Source organism: Phocoena phocoena, chromosome 18 (genome assembly GCF_963924675.1).
Source record: "Phocoena phocoena chromosome 18, mPhoPho1.1, whole genome shotgun sequence".
Taxonomy (NCBI): Eukaryota; Metazoa; Chordata; class Mammalia; order Artiodactyla; family Phocoenidae; genus Phocoena; species Phocoena phocoena.
Genome location: NC_089236.1, coordinates 24,713,787 through 24,735,166, shown reverse-complemented (window position 1 = coordinate 24,735,166; position 21,380 = coordinate 24,713,787). Strand labels below are relative to the sequence as shown.

General features: G+C 38.0%; 1 protein-coding gene across 1 annotated transcript in view; it reads right to left on the bottom strand.

Annotated features, from left to right (window-relative positions):
- The window catches only part of VWA8 (von Willebrand factor A domain containing 8), a 348,433-nt gene that overhangs the window by 160,665 nt on the left and 166,388 nt on the right, over positions 1-21,380 (bottom strand). The window contains exon 21 of the mRNA XM_065896053.1: positions 15,755-15,831. Coding sequence (XP_065752125.1) covers positions 15,755-15,831 — 77 coding nt within the window. The remainder of the gene's footprint in view (positions 1-15,754; positions 15,832-21,380) is intronic.

Sequence of the window (21,380 nt, the reverse complement as noted above, 5' to 3'; positions counted from 1 at the left end):
TCAGACAGCGTCACATTTTATATATATTTTGAACGAATAGGTTCAAAACTCATTGAAACTCTTCATTTGTAGGAAATTGTATTTTAAATTGTTTTAGTGTGCAGACATGAGACATTTTAGGAGTACTACGATCTATTTCTACTTCTGGCACCAAATATGTGGGTTTTCCACACCCGACAATTCTCTAGAGACCCTAGAGTCATCTTATGAGACTCTCTTATCATTCTGGAGATTCCAAGGGTCTTAGAACTGAAGACGAAGACCAAATATTTTAACAAAAGATACCCTTATAACACAGGAAATTACAAGCGTTTTAGAAGCTCTTGTGCTGGGAAAGGGAATGAAGACCAAACATGTAATTATTATATCACAATATCACAGAGTGACATACATTATTTTCAGCCACAAAAAAACTAACTGAAAGTTATAAACATCTGATTTAAAAACACTCTCTCCAGAGAAGTTTTTTTTAAAGGAGTTATTTTCTACTTCACTGCTAAAACATGACCTGTAGCTTGAAGGGTCAAATTAAATGTGGTTTTTTTTTTAATTTTTAAAGTATCTGTTACATAGCATCTCTCTAACAGCCATTAACACACAGACAGATAAACAAATTGTGAACTCTTGACTTTGTAAAAGACAAATGGGCAGGTTTGACAGATCTTTTAAATACTTTACAATGAGATTATAAGTGAGACTGTGTAGTATGAAAGATTTTCACAGTCAGTTCCTACCTTATTCCAAAATATTGCAATAGCTCTGGCTTTGCTTTAAAGCTCTTGTTTTTATGTGACATATCTAACTGGTGACATCCTGTAGCACTGTGTGCAAGTCTGCTTTCAATCTTTGTGGCAGTGTTTTGTTTTGAATCATCATGAAGTGAATACATTTCATGTGTGATGTCCTCTGTAACCTTATTTTAGAGTCTTGTCTCTATCCAATCAAATCAGATGCTCCATCAATAGTTATACTTACATAATTTTCTGCCGATTCCATGTCATTTGTTTATGTTTACATTATTAACGATATTTTCAACCCAGGGTTGCTTCTTCAAGAATCTTTTAAACCACTATCCATTATACGAGGGCTGGCTTAGTTAACACTGGGTAACGTAAACCACAAATCTGCTAAACTGGGCACAGTAAACTGTTATGTGTTGTCATAACGTGCAATCAAACGAATACCTGAGAGCACCACTGTCATCTTCCCATAATACAAACTCCCACAATTCTCTCTGGATACGTCCCATTTCCCATATGTGACAAACTGAACAAATGAGCGTGCCAGTGTCAGTCAGTATACTAAATATTGGTAATGCTTATTTCATATTTTTAAAAGCAAAGTAAATATAAATTCTAATGTCTTCCCATGTTCCGGTGGATGGTCTTGAACTTCTTGGTACCTGCTCCCCACTTTAAGAAGCGCTTTGTACTAATGTTGTCACAAAGGAAGGAAACATCTGCTTGTGAAGGAAAAGGAGAAGGAAGGGTCTAAGAAATTTTCCTAGAAGAAAAGACTTTGGTTTGCATTTTGAAGAAAAAGTAAGAATTTTCCAGATAGACTTGATAGAGTGGGGCATTCCAGGCTATAAAAGCTGCAAGTGGCAAGTGAGGGAGTCGTGAATAGGCATGTGATTCTTGGGAACCACAAGCTGTTCATATGGATTAAGCCTGAGTATGTGGGAGAGAAAGGCTGGAAGTAGGACTAATGAAACAGATGGGGCTCAGATTAAGGACTATGGACTTGATATTGTTGGCAATGGGCATCATTGAAGGGTCTGAGCAGCAGAATAAGTGATCAACTTTATTGATGGAACGGTACGAGGCTTGGGAAAGACAGATTGAAGGCTGAGTTTTTAACCAGGAGGCTACTATAAAAATCCAGGCAAGAGAAAATTAGGAATGGATCTATGGCCCAGAGGATGGAATTGAAAGGACTTGGTCACAATTCTAGGTTGACGGAGAAGAAACTATTTTAATAGTCTAGGTATGGCTAGTGACTGTAGGAAAGGCAAAGAGGAAAATATTTGGGAGACCTAGAAAAATGTAGACATGATTTTGTAATAACTGGCTGTCAAGATAAACGACAGGGAAAGGAAAAAGGTATGTCGATTACAGACCAGGTGACTGGATACAGGATTCCATAAGCTCAGAGAGGAAACATCCATTCTTTCCTTTACCAATCATAAGCACTGCTTTACTGATACCCACCATGAATGAGGTATAGAAAAGGCGCTGGAGGACATTTATAAAGGAAAATTCGGTATGAAGAGATGGACATTTGGGATTTGAAATGCTCCAGAGATACAAATGTGGATATTTTAAAAAGAACACTGCAGATTCAAAGCTGAGAAGAGAGGAAGGGGCAGGAGATATATGGACAATACAGATTTATAGAGAAGAGATTTAATTTTAACTGGGTACCTATCACATACCGGGCACTGTCCAAGACACATGTGACATATGTCATTTAATACCTCCAACAAACCTATGATGAAATTCAGGCTCAAAGAGGTTTTACCCAAACTCAGGCTTTTCTTTTAAAAATTTGAGGCTTCTATTTTAGCTCAGTTTTATAATAAATGGTTTATACTTTTTGAGGCAATGCATTCCTAAAAACCATGCCTTAAAACAAATGAACACTGCTGACTATGTAGCACTACTGTCATCGGATCAGCTTCCAGTAGAAACCAGTAAATATGTATTAGGAAAAGTGTTCAAATAATACAGCAGCAGAATTTAAGTCCTTGGTGGAAAATGATATTCAATTATATACAACTTAAACCACTACCACTAAGAGTTGGTAAAAAAAATCACATTCAGAATGTGGTGTGTATAACATGAAAGACACCTTTGTTAGTAGATTGCTGAGGTTATAGTGCTATCCCTACTTTATTCAGTTTCACTCAGCTGCAGGCTCAGCCCTGCTCAGTTCCTGATTTCCTATTCTAACCAGGGAACGAGATACATGACTCATTGGTTTTGCTCAGAGAGGTTATAAATCTCCTATTTGGGGATGTACTGATACTAGTACAAGTATCCCTAGTAACCCTTGTCCCGAAAACCCTATTCCCCCTGGGTCAGACCCTGGCTAGGCCTGGTAACTTCGGCTGTTGGCTGGAATCTTATTTCAAACTATCACTAGTCCAAGTTCTCACAAGTCTCTAGTTACTATAATCTGTAATCTTTTATGGATCCATCTTACATAGGGTCAATTCAACCACTGAATCTCCAGAACAAAGCTGCTAGAATGTCTTGCTGTAAATCCCAGCACAATTATGAAGATAGTAACTGCGGCCAAACTTATTCATTTACTCCTTATCACATTACCCTATAAAACCTTTTATATCATTTCCATTATAGCATTGATATTTTCCAGTTTACTGAATTATTTGTTCATTGCATGCCTCCTTTTTACCACTAGAAGGAAAGCTTCATGGCAGCAACAACCTTGTCTATCTTGTTCATCACTGCATTTCTCAAGGCCTAGAACAGTGCCAGGGGCTGCACTCAATAGGAGGCTGAGTTTTCTGGTAGGGTATATTGTTGGTGTCTGGTAGGATATGTTGTTGGTGTCCTACCCAGATCTCCTTTGCTACCAAAGGCACCCATCCCACAGCTACTGTAGCATTGACTTCTAAAAGCTCACAGCTGCACTCCTCTCCAAAGAATTGCCCTCCATCACTGGGGAGTATCTTGTCCAGAAATGCCTGGGAAGTTAGAGGTTCTCCCTGATTCCTCTCCCGACTAATGCCTCACTGACATGGGAGCAAAGAAGCCTGGCTCTCTTACTTCCAGGTGGGATAACTGAGTAGTGCCATTCGTGCTCCAGAGCTTCCTGTGAGGAGGCTGAGGCCAGACTTCACCTAAAACCACTTCTTGGGGGTTCCCTGGCGGTCCAGTGGTTAGGACTCCATGCTCTCACTGACAGGGGCCAGGGTTTGATCCCTGGTCAGGGAACTAAGATCCCACAAGCTGCATGGGGTGGCCAAAACTAAAAAACTAAAAAATAAATAAAACCACTTCTTTCCTGCAGTCTTATCCTGATTCCTTCACTTCCCAGAAAGTTTCACCTAAAAGCTCTCCCTCTAAAATCACTTATACAGATATTTCCATATCTGGCTCTGCTTCTAGAGTACCCAACCTAGATATCTGTTGACTGTTTGGATGCATAATGGAATAAAGTCAAATGAAATAAAGAAGAAATTCTTAGATTTTCCAGCAGTGCTCTTAATTCTTGCACAAAACATTACAGATATATATCCATTGAGAGAAGTAGATAACGGTGTTGTGAACTAAGTGATCGCATTAGGACACAAATCTACCTGCTTAATTTAAGCACCTCACCCCATCTCCTTCAGCTCATGGTGTCACTGTTGCTGTCATCTGAAGAGTCTGGCTACAGCAATATCTGTCTCACTTATAAGAATTGGCACTTTATAAAGCTCAACAAAAAAAACATTTTAGATCCTAATGAATTAAAAGATGATTGAGAAGTATATGACACTGGCCCAAGATACTTCTTCACTCTATCAGCTTAACTAAAGATGCTGCTGAAAGAAACCTGCAGGTGAAGCTCTCCAGAGAGAGGAGAGCAGGTTTAAGTGGTTGGAGCACGATGTTAAGCATGTTAAGATAATCTGATATTGAAACAATTGTAAGACTGAGTTTACTTTTTATTACAACTAAGGACTAAAAGTTTTTAAAAATTCCCCCCCCCCCGCCCCTGCCATCAGAGCATCACTGATTTTACAGTGGAAGTCAGTGTGAAATAACGATTTTCTTAACAAAAATTTGCTTTACAATTTAAAAAAACATGCATACAAATGACTGGAAGGTTATAAACGAAATTGAGAATAGTGATTGACTTGAAGAAGGGGAGATGAGATTGGAGGTGGTGGTAAAGGGGACTTTAGCTATAATTAGTGTTTCCTTTCTGCAAAAAGAAGAGTAGAATCAAATTTGAGAAAAATATTAATAGTTGTTAAATATGAGTGATAAACTTGGGTATGTGCTACATGTTTTTATTTACATTTTTTTGATTTTTGAAATTTTTCTCAAACTAAAAAAGTATATAACACTTGAAAAGAATGTAGCTATTCTCTAGTGGCAAAGGATATAACAAAACTAAGAAAAAACACACACTGTATCAGTGGTTCTCAAGCTTATTTAGCTTGTGATTTAGGAAATAAAAATAAAAAAGAATCCCATAAAATCCTGCTTGTTTCCAGTCTTCTCTTCCAAGACAGTCTAGAGCAGCCTGCTGGCTGGGGTCTCCAGTTTCAGGGTCTGTCTGCAGCTCTGACTCACCCACCTCTATAACCTACAACAACCATTTGGTGAGTGCACCGAGAACGGAAGCAGTGTCCGCCTGGGAGGAACATCATATAAAAGATCACAGGAATTGATTTGGTTTACAATTTTATGAATCACCTGGGTGACAGAACAGAAAACAGAGCTGTTAAGTACACCGATGATACACCTCAGGAGAGGTGCATTAAGACACAAAAGAAGTTTAATAATCTGGAGAAGTAGTCAAGAAAACAGAAAATGAAATTTAATAAGGATATTATTATTGGAAAAAAAGGGGAAAATATGGAATAACTGGCCAAAGGCTTTGGGATCAAGCTGGGCAAGGATTAGAAATATGAAGCAAGAATTTAAAAAATCAAGCTATTATATGTAGATTGAAGTATTAAATCTAAGAATTGGTTGACCAACAACCTTAACACATGGCTAGTACTTTAGTGAGGTACTTACTAAAGTGCTACTATCACTAAAATACTATTTGATCAGCATGACAAAGTCAAGAAGCAGCACACTGCAGTGGTTAGAACATAAGGCTGAAGCCAGACTGTATGAAGACAGCTGTGTGACCTCAGACAAGTTTTCTAACCTCTCTGGGCCTCTGTCCTCATCTGCAAAACTGGGACGGTAACAGTACTGAACTCAGAGTTGTGTGCAAAAACGAGGTGCAATTTGAAAACAGTGTAGAACAGTGCCTAGCACAGAGTAGCTGCTAGTTACATGTTTGTTAAATGGAAAAGCAAAAATAGTACAGAAATTTAAATGGAGTCAAAAATTATTACAAACCTAAAGATCTACATGGACAAGTTAGAGGTAGTGACATAATTCATTCTGTAAGAAAAGGCAGTAGAAGGCATTCTTAGTGGGAAAACTACTGTCTAACTGCTGATAAAAATGTTTCTAAAATAGCCTTTCCAAGTTCATAATGGGGAAGATGAGACAGAAGCAGTATCCTGGCAGCCTATGACATCAGACACATCTCCAGTTCTCTATTGCTCTTATCAGAATGTCTTGATGGCTCAATAATATTTTTTTCCATGAGACTTCAAAAAAGCTTTTAGTTTTTCTATTTCTTACCGATACATCTATTTGCCCTTTGGGACTTTGTGAATTTCAAAATTTATACAGTCACATTCAGTTTTCTTCAGATTGAGGAAAGCCTTGTATGCTGAATTATGCTGTGCTTTTTAAAGCATGTCATCATTCACTCCAGGATATTTGATATGGAGAAGGTCAGTGCTACAGTTTTACACTTCCTTTTATCTCATTTGATTTCATAAAGAAAAAGTATACAAAAATATGAAAGGGGAAAGACAAGGGTTTTAACAATAACCATCTACAGTGCAATGCAGTAGTCCTCCCCTTGTCCACTCTTCTTTTCTCCTCAGCCTCCATACAGTTATCAACCTAAAATTAGCCAGTTAAACCCACTTCACCACTTCCCTTCTTCCCGTTTTCACTGCCAGTATGTTTGTTTGGCTCCAACAATTTTATCTGGATTACTGCAATCACCTCCTAGTATTCTCTGTGATTCAAGTCTCATCTGACCCTGATCTACCCACAGACTATGGTCCTAATGATCTTGCTTTAATGCCATCACATTGCATTCAGGATAAAATCCAACCTCAGCAAGGCCCATGAAGTCCCCACAAGGTCCACATCTTCCTCTTGGCATCAGCTCTTACATCTACCCACATACATTCCACGCTACCCAAGCTGCCTTCACTTCCTACTTTTAGACAGCTTGTTTTCTTTTTTTTTTTTGCAGTACGCGGGCCTCTCACTGTTGCGGCCTCTCCCGTTGCGGAGCACAGGCTCCGGACGCGCAGGCTCAGCGGCCATGGCTCACGGGCCCAGGCGCTCTGCGGCATGTGGGATCTTCCCAGACCAGGGCACGAACCCGTGTCCCCTGCATCGGCAGGCGGACTCTCAACCACTGCGCCACCAGGGAAGCCCTAGACAGCTTGTTTTCAATAACTGCAATGCCTTGTTCTGTGTTCTGCACTTAGAAAACTCCTACTTATCCCTAAAGACTCAGTTTGAGTGCCACCTTCTCCAGACCCCTTCCACCAAATCACATGCATACACTCAGAGGGTTGGGTACCTCTCTTCAAGGGTCCCACAGAACCTGCACATGTTTCTTTCTTGGCTTATATACAACACTGTATTATAAATGTTGATGTATTCTCACTCACTAACAAGCAAGCAAGCAAATCTAGTCAAAATCAAGATCATCATCTATACAGTCAGCCCTCCACACCCACAGGTTCTGCATCTAAGGACTCAACCAACTGTGGATTGAAAACATTTGAAAAAAAAAAATCTCAAAGTTCCAGAAAGCAAAACTTGAATTTGCTGTGAGCCAGCCACTATTTATATAGCATTTATAACTATTTATATAGCATTTACATTGTATTAGGTATTATAAGTAACCTAGAGATGATTTAAAGCATATGGGAGGACATGTGTAGGTTATATGCAAATACTATGCCATTTTATATAAGGGACCTGAGCATCCTTGGATTTGGGTATTCGTGGGGGTCCTGGAATCAATCCCCTACAGATACTAGGAATGACTGTACATCATCCGTGCCCCCAAACAGCTATGGGCAAACAACAGGAATCTAATACATACAAATTAGGTGAAATGAATTAATATATAATGAATAAACCTGACTCCTGCCTTCAAAAAATTCCTTATTTACTTGGGGAGGCATGACTGGGGGAGGGGTGGATGGACATAAGATATAGAAATTATAATGCAAATCAGAGTGAGAGGAAGTGGGGTATGTGGCAAGAAACTAATACTTATGAGTTAGCCTGAGTATTTAGGGACCTAAAATGTGCCAGACATTGTGGTTGGTCCTTGGCAAACATTTTCACCTAATTTTCACAACCATCTTGAAGGGTATTATTATTTCAATTTGGTAGGTAAAGAAATTAGGACTCAAGGAGTTCAAGGCCACATAAAAGTTAATGGTAGAACCTAGGGGCAGGAATAAAGACGATGCAGATGTAGAGAATGGACTTGAGGACACGGGGAGGGGGAAGGGTAAGCTGGGACGAAGTGAGAGAGTGGCATGGACATATATACACTACCAAATGTAAAACAGATAGCTAGTGGGAAGCAGCCGCATAGCACAGGGGGATCAGCTCGGTGCTTTGTGACCACCTAGAGGCATGGGATAGGGAGGGTGGGAGGCAGACGCAAGAGGGAGGAGATAAGGGGATATACGTATATGTATAGCTGATTCACTGTTATAAAGCAGAAACCAACACACCATTGTAAAGCAATTACACTCCAATAAAGATGTTTAAAAAAAATCTAAATGATTAAATTTTTAAAAATTGTTAAATTTTTTAATAATTATAAAAAAAGTTAATGGTAGAGACATAATTTTATCTTTTAAAATCCATGTTCTTTCTATCACAGTGGTACAAATTCAGTCCTGTGGAGTTTCAGAGGAGGGAACAAATACACCCAGAATGACAAATCAGAAAAGTTCCATGCAGAAGTAACCGTGGACCAAATCTTGAAGTATTCAGGGAGAAACAGAGTATATTTTAGAGGGAAGAATAAAGACAGGTATGCATACAACTTCAAAACTTGTGAGTAGGACAGAGAATGGTTCAGTCTGGAATAAGTTGAGCATACATTGGGAAAATCTCACTGAAGAGAAAGTTGGGACTTTGCTGGGGGACCTGAAAACTCTATATTTACAATGGGCACCAGTATTAGAAAAATAAACAAGCATATGGGTCATGCTAATGATTGGACCTGTGCCGTCATCTTCTTATATGAAGGGTAGCAGATGAAAAAAATCTGGTAACATAAGACTTTCAAAACTAAGATAATTCTGATTTTAATACAGAAGTATACTTTCATCCAAGGAGGAAATATAGCTACAGAAGTTGACATGTCGAGTGTCCTCTTTAATGTCAAATTAACATACTATTGTGGGAAAAGAAGTAACTAAATACACTTCACAAATGTGAGCCATGTAGTCTCCTCTGCTTGAAACATATACCATAAAAGTCATTATACTCATTAATCTTTTAAATTATCTAAATCATACTCTTAGGACAACAGCTTGATTTTAACTAAAACATGAATTGCCTAGCTTGCTCATTTTATGAGATCTGATCGTGAAAACATAAGATGGCCATACTCAAAAGTACGTTGGTTGTATGTTTTCTTCATGTACGTTTGGGGATGGTTTTACTTATCAAGATTATGTTTTGAATGGCACATAACCAATTTGGTTGGAATGCATCCATAAACTAAACTGAGTGTGACTGATTACTTAGATGGTAACATTCAAATCCATTAAAAGGAATCTGAAATTGACAGAGTTAATGACATTAAATAGGTCACCCATAGATCAGAGAAGTTCCGAACATTTTTTTTGACTGCTATTTTTAGATCTTTTAAAACATATGTTTCTCTTAAGGCAATTTCATGAGCTTTAATTTTATGACAAATATAGTCATAAAGTTGTACATAATAAAGAAAAAAACTGTCCACATTGAAATTAGTGGGAATGTCAGTCTATTTAATGAAAATCCTTTAATAATATATATTTTAAACAGAAATGGAGATTTTTTTACTTCCAACTTTACATAACAAATTAAATATCAAATACTGACAAAGAGAGGTACCCCAGTATCTAAATGAGCAGATAGTTTGTTTGTAATACTATCATCAATCAATGATATAGCAATGAGTGATATAAGCAAAAATAATAAAAATCTGTAACTTTGAAAATTTTATTACATTTTGAATTTAGAAAGTTTTTTCATAGAAAATATATTTATGTAGCCAATATCAGAATTACCATGGGATATAATCAGCAGGTACTTCTTTACTATTTATGAATTATTTGTTACTTTTCAACAAAAGATTGACATTCAACAAAAGGGACATTCTAGGTAGAAAGTAAAGCATAGTACAGTTGGCCCTTTGTATTCACAGTTTCTGCATCATGGATCAATCAATCTCAAATTGAAAATACTTGGGACAACAAAAATTTCCAGAAGTTCCAAAAAGCAAAACTAGAATTTGTCATGTGGCAACTATTCACACTACATTTACACTGTATTTACAACTATTTATACAACATTTACATTGTATTAGATATTGTAAGTAATATAGAGCTGATTTAAAGTATATGGGGGGATGTGCACAGGTTATATGCAAATACTGCACCATTTTATAGAAGAGACCTGAGCATCTGTGGATGATAGCATCCATGGGGGTCCTAGAACCAATCCCCTACAAATAATGAGGGATGACTGTATCTCTAATCTTCTAAACTTTCTAAAGTACATTGAATACTGTCTTCTTCTTGCCTATACAAAGATATTAGAATAAAGACCTAAGAGATATTAAAAATGACCTTGTCAACTTCTATTACTCAGAGATGAGAAAACCAAGACTCAAAAAGAGATTCAAATATAGACAGCCTCAAACACATATAAAGGTTGAAAATCAATTAATCATTCATATAAAAAGTTAAAAAATAAACAGCACTTTAAATCCAAAGAAAATAAAAGAAAGGGTATAATAAAGATAAAATCAGAAATTATTGAAATAGAAAAGAAACATACAAAAGAGACATTCAACAGTGCCAAAAGCTGGTTGCTTGAACAGATCAATAATACTGATAACTCCTGGCAAAACTGATCATGAAAAAAAGAGAGAAGGCAAATAACCAATACCAGGAATAAAAATGATAATATCATTTCTGGGCCTAAGGACATTGAAATATCATAAAGTGGTATTATAAACAACTTTATGCCAATAATTAGAAGACAAGGAATAATTCCTAGAAAAATAAGATTTATTAAAACTTCTTTTTTTTAACACCTTTATTGGAGTACAATTGCTTTACAATGGTGTGTTAGTTTCTGCTTTATAACAAAGTGAATCAGTTATACATATGTTCCCATATCTCTTCCCTCTTGCACCTCCCTTCCTCCCACCCTTCCTATCCCACCTCTCTAGGTGGTCACAAACCACCTAGCTGATCTCCCTGTGCTATGCTATTGTAAATAGAGCTGAATGAACATTTTGGTACATGACTCTTTTTGAATTATTGTTTTCTCAGGGTATATGCCCAGTAGTGGGATTGCTGGGTCGTATGGTAGTTCTATTTGTAGTTTTTTAAGGAACCTCCACACTGTTCTCCATAGTGGCTGTATCAATTTACATTCCCACCAAGAGTGCAAGAGTGTTCCCTTTTCTCCACACCCTCTCCAGCATTTATTGTTTCTAGATTTTTTGATGATGGCCATTCTGACTGGTGTGAGATGTTATCTCATTGTAGTTTTGATTTGCATTTCTCTAATGATTAATGATGTTGAGCATCCTTTCATGTGTTTGTTGGCAATCTGTATATCTTCCTTGGAGAAATGTCTATTTAGGTCTTCTGCCCATTTTTGGATGGGGTTATTTGCTTTTTTTAAATTGAGCTGCATGAGCTGCTTGTAAATTTTGGAGATTAATCCTTTGTCAGTTGCTTCATTTGCAAATATTTTCTCCCATTCTGAGGGTTGTAACTATTAAAGATAATGAATTATAAGCAAAAGGCCTGTTTACAATGAATGTGATGGTGACACAGACCCAAGAATAATTACTAAGTACATGCTACATTTCTTTGCTTCCCTTCTTGCTGCTTGTATTAACTAACCTTCATAATCTACAATCAGAATTAATTGAGCTAGCTCAGCCTAATATATCTTTCTTTAAAAATATTCTAATGTCCAATATACAGAAATCTAACAACTGCCTCACCATACAAAGGGACCCTCATATAAAGTGACTTCCATATTTCTGAGCATAAATTTGAGAGCTGATTTCAACCCCTGAAGTCATCCTTAAGAGAAAAGTTGGTTTTCTGCTTGATTATTTTAAAATATAAAATTTAAATTCATTTGTCTTGGCTTTAATTTATAAGTGGCATTAGTAATATACTTCATTAAAACTTTCAAGTAATTACGTATTCTTAAGAGCACCACTAAACAGTACAGACTAAACACAATGAAACCAAAATGAAAGAGATAAAATAGCACACATAAGAATGAATAACTGCAATGCTCACTGTATCAACCTTAAAACATAAAATATGGGTCTTGCCGCGTGTCTTGTGGCTCAAAAACTGGAACTGTGATATGTTACAAATAAGTTATTCAGGTGAAACTAGCAAACATTTTGATTCTTTCATTATTTCCCCCAAACTTTGTTCATGTAGGAAGAAAAACTGGTGGAAAGGCTTAAAGGTGAGGAAAAAAAGGAGTTATTTTTTTAGATTAAGTGGAACATGAAAGACTGAAATAATCACAAACAAGAACAGTATTACAGCTCCTTAAAGATAGAGATTACGTTTCTTATTTCTTTCCATATCTCCTAAAACACCTAGTCCTGTAATCTTGACATAGTAAATTCTTAAAAAAAGAAAAAAGGTAAGTTGAAATTCCTAGGTTTACATAAGGCATAATTCATAGAAAGAAGAACTGTGAGATGATATGGGAATAGGCTAGAAATTTTCTGAAGCTATGTATTAGGTGAGCTATAGAAGTATAGGAGCTGAGATGACCTTGCCATGTCCTATTCAGATTAGTAAATTAAAATTTGTACAAATTTTGTTAAATTTATTTCTAAGTATTTCATGTTTTTATGCTATTATAAAAGGTATCTAAATATTTTAATTTTCCCATTGTCCATTGCAATTAGATAGGAATGCAACTGATTCTGTACGTTGACCTTGTATCCTGTGACCTAGCTCAATTTACTTTTTAGTTCTGATCGTTTTTTTCTTTTTTTTTTTTATTTCTTAGGGTTTTTAATATACACAATCATGTTGTCTCTAGACAATTTTACTTCTTCTGTTTAAACATATGTGCCATTTATTACTTTTTCTTGCCTTACTGCAGTGGCTAGGACCTCTAGCATAATGATGAAAAGCGAATATTCTTGCCTTTTCCTCAATCATAGGAGGAAAGTATTTAGTTGTTTTTTTTTTTTTACCATTAAATATAAGTTAGTTATAGGTTTTCCATAGAAGCCTCTTAACAGGTTGAGGGAGTTTCCTGCTATTTGTAATTTGCTGTAACATTTTATCATGAATGAGCACTGCATCTCATCAAGTGGTTTTGTTTGTTTGTTTGTTTTTTGGCAATGACTGAAATGATCATATGGCTTTTCCTTTATGCTGTAAATAGAGTGAATTAAATTATTTGATTTCAAATGTTAAACCAACTTTATATTCCTGGGATAAAACCAGCTTGGTTATGATGTATTATCCTTTTTATATATTGTTGAATTTGATTTAATACTTGTTTCAGATTTTTGTATCTATGCTCATGGTTAATACTGAACTGTAATTTTCTTATATTATGCAGGTTTGCTGGTAAAAAATACTCTGTTTTTGTTCATCCAAGAATGTCTGCATTTCTAAAGAATGTTTTGCCAGATATGCTATTGTATACTGACTTTTTTTTTCTTCTTTTGGCTCTTTAAAAACAACTATTTCACTGACTTGTGGTATTTATTTCTCATGACAAGTCAGTCATCATTTTTATGATTTTCCTCCTATATGTAATATGTCTTTTTTTCACTGGCAGCTTTAAAGATTTCCTTTTCAATTTTCAACAGTTTGATTATAATGTACTTTATTGTGGTTTCCTGCTTATCCTGCTAGAGGTTCATTGAGCTTCCTGGATTGGTGACTTCATGTTTTCATCAAATTTGGAAATTTTTTCACCATTACATCTTTAAATATTACTCTGCCCCGTTCTTTGTCCTTTTTTTTGAAACTCTAATTGCCCGTATGTGAGACTGATTTTTTAAAGTTGCTATTTCTGTACTGAGAATTCCTAATTATTCCCTCATTATGTTCATTCCCCCTTTATATGCCCTTTATATGCTTGAACATATTTAAGGCAACTGTTTTATAGTCCTTGTCTGCTAATTCTATCATCTGTCATTTTAGGGTCTATTTCTATTGACCATTTGGGGTCTATTTTCTGCTTATCTGTATGCCTAGTAATATTCTATTGAATGCTTCATACTGTGAATGATCTGTTGTTAAATGTTTGGATTTTGTAGTCTTCTTTCATTGCTCGGTAAGTTTGTTCAGCTAAGCAGTTAATTCACTTCTGAATCAGCTTGATTTTTTTCAAAACGTTTTCCCCCAACATACATCCCCTTAACTTTTAAAATCATTTTGTATGAGAAAAACTTACAAAATAGGGTTAAAAAGCAAACATCCTTGTTTTCTCAAGCGTTATTTTTAAACTTATTAAGGGTAGGCATAAAGTAGCTTTTACTCTAGGGGCAGATTGATCCTACTTCTAAAGCATAAACTTTACAGGATATCTTGTGAATACCAGGAGTAAGTTTAATGAAGTCTCTTAACCATGTGGGAACTCTGGTAATTGTTCAGCTCACCAGTCCCTAGTGGTTGTTCCTTTCCCAGTATTTGTGAGTCTTGTCCAGTTTTATAGCTCTTTACTGTGGTAGGACTAACCTGGTACTAGTTACTCCATCACAGCCAGAGGTGTAAATGCCAAGAAGGAGTTTTTGACCATCTCTCAGCTTCACTTTGGTCCTCTTCTCTTTCTCCTTTAGTCCACTAACTCTACCTTCTTTTCTCCTACATTTTCCTCTCAAGAACACATCATTATTTAGTGAAAGGATCCAAACCAGAAACCAATTCTTGTAACTCAATCCAGTGTTATTTCCACTACACAATATTTTTGTTAATTTCCTGGGATTAAAACAATAACAATTCAGTCTACTTTTAAGTTGCTTATTACTTGGTATATTCCTTGATTTTTTTTTTTCTATCTCCCCTTTGGTGGATCTGCTGCTTATATTTTATTTTTAAAATATTCAGAACAGGTTCATTGATAAAGCTAAAAACAATCCATGTTGAGAAAATCTATTTGATTAAAAGCTATCCCTGGACCAGCATTCTGACCACGCAAAATTAAATAATCCACAATGTGTTTTCAAAGAAGGCAAGGAGACTAATAACTTACTGCTTCATAGTTTTGACTTCCTTATCTCACACCTGAGATTCATATAGCTTATGTTTCTCCTTGTGAGCTATTTTAGCTTCCTGTTAGAGAGTGGGCTTAGTCTCTACATATTTTTCTTCTAATTTAGGAGCCTTTATGTTGATGAAAACTGCTTCCTGAATGTAATGTTCATCACTCTTTGTCCACAAAATATCTATTAATTCATGTTTATAAAGCATTAGTAACTTTAAAAATAAATTTTGCATGGTTTTATTACCTTTTAAGGAGAGGAGAGATAACAGTAGGAGGAACAGAAATTAAACTGGTGTATTAAAAATGGGCCTTTAAGAAAGTATTTTTAAATTGTACTGGGAGCAAAATAAATGACTAAACCAGATCTTAAGAGGTTGTGGGTTTTATCCTCTTACCTGTGCAGCTGGATATATTCTCGAGGTCTGTTGAGCAGGTGAAGGAATCTATCAACAATCTTGTTTTTTCCTACGCCCTGTAATTACACAAAGAAGCATTAAAAGTAACTTTTGTTTGGAGGTAAAACAAACCAGAAGAATCTCTTACCAAAACCTACTTACTGTTTTAGCTTATTGTTAATGAAAACCAAACGAGTAAACGTATATAGCACATCTTCTATGACATAAAGGTTTTTTCAAAAAAAAGTTTACTTCTAAATACAGTAGCTCTAAGTGCTTATTTAAAAGGAAATTCATAATTATTTTTAACCTTCTGTGACTTGTTTTTTCTATTCTATAATTTTACATTGAAGTGCAGACATTAGAGCAGAATATTATCTATTTCAGATGTGAAGAATGGCATTAAAGGAAATCAAGTAAGTGTAAAAACAATGACTTTTCTAATCAGCTCTTCAGAAGTGTGGTTTTAGTTATATAAAGATAAATATAATACTGTACTTCTGTTTTAATCAAACACTAATTTCTTCTCCTTTTATCCTACTTTTTAGTCCTTTAAAACCTTGGAAACCTAAAATTATAACCAGGGTTTATTAATGTCTCAACTATATCTGCTCTTCCTAGAAATGCCCTCATTTCCTTACCACTTACTGATGGAGAGAGTTGCTGTCCTTTCGTAGCAGACAGACTGCTAAAAATGGAATCCACTCCCATGCTACTGCTCCATTTTAAAGTCTTCACTTAGAGGTGGAATACTCTATTAATGGGATGTAAATCTTTTAACAAGTGGGTTGTGTGGGAAGAGTAGAAGTAGTTAAAAAAGCTGAGTTCTGTAACATACGTTCCAGCAATAAATAACACATTGATTTCTTATAATGTTCACATTCGAGTGTATGGTAAAATAGCCATGTGGGCTTTAAATGGCGTGTCGCAATCAATGTAAAATTTTAAGTAAATAAATTCAGGTGAGTAAAATGTGTGTTGATATATCAGCTCTGTTCAAGAAACCTAGAGAAAAACATATATCATAAATGCATTGTAATGTCAGAAACACAAAGGATTTCTTGAAAGAAACAAGTCATGAAAAACTACTATGGGGAGGTCCTGCTCCCTCCCCACTTGCAAAATTACAGAATCAGCCATGCCTTTTCAAACTCCTCCTGAGCACTGTTTTAGGAGCTTACAGGGCCCATAAATGTAGGACAATGCAATGTGAAGTCCCAGGCTGCCACTAAGAAGCTCTTTTGCTATGTCTTCTATAAATGTGTTTAAAAAAAAATTCAACTGAGTAAATTTTAAAGATCTTATTTTTTAAAGTAAATTTATTTATTTATTTTTGGCTGCGTTGGGTCTTCATTGCTGTGCACAGGCTTTCTCTAGTTGTGGCGAGTGGGGGTTTCCCTTGCTGCGGAGCACAGGCTCTAGGCGTGCAGGCTCAGTAGTTGTGGTTCGTGGGCTCAGTAGCTGTGGTGCGCGGGCTCAGTTGCTCTGCGGCGTGTGGGATCTTCCCAGACCAGGGCTCGAACCCATGTCCCCTACACTGGCAGGCGGATTCTTAACCCGTGCACCAGTAGGGAAGCCCCTAAAGAGCATATTGACTTTATTCAGTGATTCATGTATTGGGCAGCATCCCATCTAGCAGATAGAAAGGAGCTCTGAGGAGCTGTACAAAATGAAAGACTTTTATAGGCAGAAGAGAGCAGGACAAGGAAGTTATACTAGCAAAATTGTTATACTAGGTTGGGACAAGGTCACTTTCCTTTAGGGGAAGGTAGGGGGTCTATCAGGCAAATGACCTCACTGGTGCTGACCAGTGATTCCTCATTGACTGGTTTAAGATTCCATTTCTGGGAGAGGCTGAAACGGTTACCTAGTTAAGTCTGGGTTTTGTGACGTAGGATTTAGCATAGGTGACTCCATCTGGGGCCAGTTGTCTTGTTTTTAACAAAGGTTAGGGTCTTCAGAACTCCAACCTCAGATGTCTTCTAGTTCCATATACTGTCTCTGGGAATCTCACCCACTCCCTCACACTCCCTTGACTTCAGTCATCACATATGGCTCACACTTCTTTCCTAAGCTCTAGCTGAGATGAGATTCCCTATTCCTAATTGTCAACTGAACTTCTGCACCAGATATTCATACTAAACTCATTATGTTTCCACCCAGACTTACTCTTCTTTTTTCTTAACCCCAATATAACAGTATTGTCATGTACCCAGCTGCTCAATGAATGAACCTCAGAATGTTTTTGTCAATCTGATCTCATTCAAACCGTCTCATTCAAACCCTGATCTCATTCAAACTGTCACTAGAATCTTTGTAGTCTCTATTTGAAAAACTTTTTTCCTTCCTTCCTTCTTTCCTCCTTCCCTCCCTTTCTTTCTTTCATTCACTCTTTCTTTCTTCTTTCCTTCCTCCCTCCCTCCCACTCTCTCACTCTTTCTCTCTCCCTTTCTTTCCTTCCTTCCTCCCTCCCTCCCTTTCTTTCTTTCTTTCCTTCCTTCCTTCTTTCTTTTTCTTTCTTTTTTCTTCCTTCCTCTCCCTCTCCCTCCCCCTCCCCCTCCCCCTCTCCCTCTCCCTCTCCCTCTCTCCTCTCCTCTCTCTCTCTCCTCTCCTTCCTCCCTTTCTTATCTCCCTTGTCTAATTTATCAACTGTTTTAGCACCTAATGTTATAGGTACTGCACTAGCTGAGTAGGATACAACGGTAAATAAAATAGCTACAGCCCCTGAGCCACACTCATAGCTTACAATCTAGTAGGAAACACAGACAATTAAGCAAACATAATAGATATACATGTAATAAGTGTTCTGCTGTGGGACATCCAAAAGGCTTGAAGACTTAACTAAGGGCTCAGGAAGTCCCACTATGCACAGTGATATTTCAGTTGAAATATCAAGGAATTAAAGAGGTAAAGGGAAGGAGCAGAAAGAGGAGTGTTCCAGGAAGGGAGAACCGTATGTGTAAAGACTTGTGGGTACTAGTCAGCTGGAGAGCTGGACAGGTCTGAGGGATGTCAAGCAGCAAGAATGAAGAAGGGTGAGAAAGGAGGCTAGAGCAGGAGGCAGGGTCTAGCTCTGGAAGTCTTGGAAGCCACATAAAAGCGTTTGGACCGCTTCCTGAAAGCACCAAAAGGCCACTGAAGCAGAGGAGTAATAGGATCAGATTTTCATTTTTGGAAAATCACTCTGGTGAAATGATCTGGCAGAGAGCAAGACTGAAAGCAAAGGAAAGCCTTTGGAAACTCCTTAGAAAGCTCAGGCAGGAGATGAAGGTGGCTTAAAGTAAGGAACAGAGAGAAATGAATGTATTTAAGAGAGATTTAAGGGAAAGAACTAACAGGACTTGGTGATGGACTGGATGTGGGGACGAGGAGCTGGACAAATCAACCTTTCTGTCTTGGGCCACAGGGTGGAAGGTGATGCTACTTACGACACAAGAAATAGGGGAGGGGAAGTGCATTTGCTGGGTGGGAGAGGAAAGTCTAGTTTAAAAAAAGGCAGTTTATGGGCTTCCCTGGTGGCGCAGTGGTTGAGAGTCCACCTGCCGATGCAGGGGACACGGGTTCGTGCCCCGGTCTGGGAGGATCCCACATGCCGCGGAGCAGCTGGGCCCATGAGCCATGGCCGCTGAGCCTGCGCGTCCGGAGCCTGTGCTCCGCAACGGGAGAGGCCACAACAGTGAGAGGCCCGCGTACTGCAAAAAAAATAAATAAATAAATAAAATAAAATAAAACAGAGATCTCATCAGGTCATTTCTGGCTTCATTTGAAAAGCTCTGATTATTCCTTCAAGGAAATGCTAAAACACGACCTAGGAAGGAATTTCTGTCAATATCCTGAGCAAAAAGAAACAGTTACAGCAATTTGCTCTTTCCAGTCATCATTTTCACCTAGAACAGAAAATCCTCAGGATTACTTTTAATTGAATAAATACATAAATAGTATCTTATTTTTCCATTATAAAAACGACACATGTTCATTTTTCTTAATTGGAAATTTCGAAAACAAAACACTACCCCATGTGTAACTGCCAAAATAAATCTGCTACCGTTTTCATTTTGTTCCTGTGCATATTTACCTTTACTCGTCATTATTCTGTATATACAATCTGTATCCTTTAATTTTAAAACGCACAAAATAAATACTTTTTACATCATAATTGACTCTTACTGAGGAAACTATTTAGTGAGTGAAAATTTTAAAAGGGAGAAGCAACCTGTAGAATGAGAGATTTTAAAAACTACAAATTGTCGGGCTTCCCTGGTGGCGCAGTGATTGAGAGTCCGCCTGCCGATGCAGGGGACACGGGTTCGTGCCCCGGTCCGGGAAGATCCCACATGCCGCGGAGCGGCTGGGCCCGTGAGCCATGGCCGCTGAGCCTGCGCGTCCGGAGCCTGTGCTCCGCAACGGGAGAGGCCGCGACAGTGAGAGGCCCGCGTACCGCAAAAAAAAAAAACAACAACAAACTACAAACTGTCTCATGAGGAGGATGCTTACTGTTATCATTACCGTTCCATCCCATTGTGTTCTCTGTGACAACATACTAGAAAGAAGGACCTTCACAGAGGTAGGAGTCACACGGCCCTTTTCGGGGTTAGGAGGAGGAAGGGCTATATTCAGCCCCACAGACACGAGGACAGGAGGTAAACCTGCTACCAGCTTCTGTGAGAGAAAGGATCAGAGACATGACTTCAAGAACTTTGAAAGATTCTGGGACTCTTTCAACGTTCTCAGGCTCATTATTTCAGTTAGCCTGTTTCCTCAGAGAGATAATAAGTAAAATCCTGTAAAGAAAAAGAGCTTGCCTTCCTGAACTAGAAGATACAGGACTGGGAAAGTCTATCCATATCTTGTCAAGGGGGGCAAGGAGCAGAGTAGAAGAAAAGGGCTAAAGAGGAGCGGAGAGCAGACAAGAGAAAATGGGTCTAGGGGTGGGATGTGGGCTAAGAGTAATTGTCCTGGGATGGAAATGTTGAAGGATCCCTCACAGCGGATGAACTTGCAAGCGTGCCATGCTGGCCCTCTGCTAAGTCTCACCCCAACAGCAGCCAGCCGTCTCCAGAACCTTTGTGCTGCTGCTTCTTTGCTGAGGTTGTTTTTTCTGACTCATTTAGGCTGCCTTTCCCCATCTCTCTGCCATCTTCCACTCACTCCTTAGTGTTCTGATGAAATGTCCCAGCTTCTCTGAAGCTCTGCCTGATTCTCCCAATGCTTTCTCTCCTTCAACTCGGAGCACCAGCATGGTTTCCTCTTCGCGTCCCTAAACCACTGTCTTTCACAGGCCTCACCACACTGTACCTTAGTAATGTGTCAGGTGCCTCGGCAGAAAGACACACTCCTGGAGGCCGGGATCGGCCCTCTTCCGTGTCTCTCTCACCGGCACGCACATGTAACCTGCGGGTAATAACTATTAACATTTGAGGAAAGACGGGACAAAAAGGAAAGGGCAGTCGTATGATGTGCTCTTGCTAAAGGAGGTAGAAACCTCTTTCAAGAACATTCTGCTCCCTTTGTGTCAACAAAGAGGAGGAAACTGGCATTTATGGAGCCCGCTGCTATACGCATACACACCCTTTCAGTGCTTTACCACTCAAATCCTCAAGCCAGCCATGTCAGTAGGAGGTAAGGC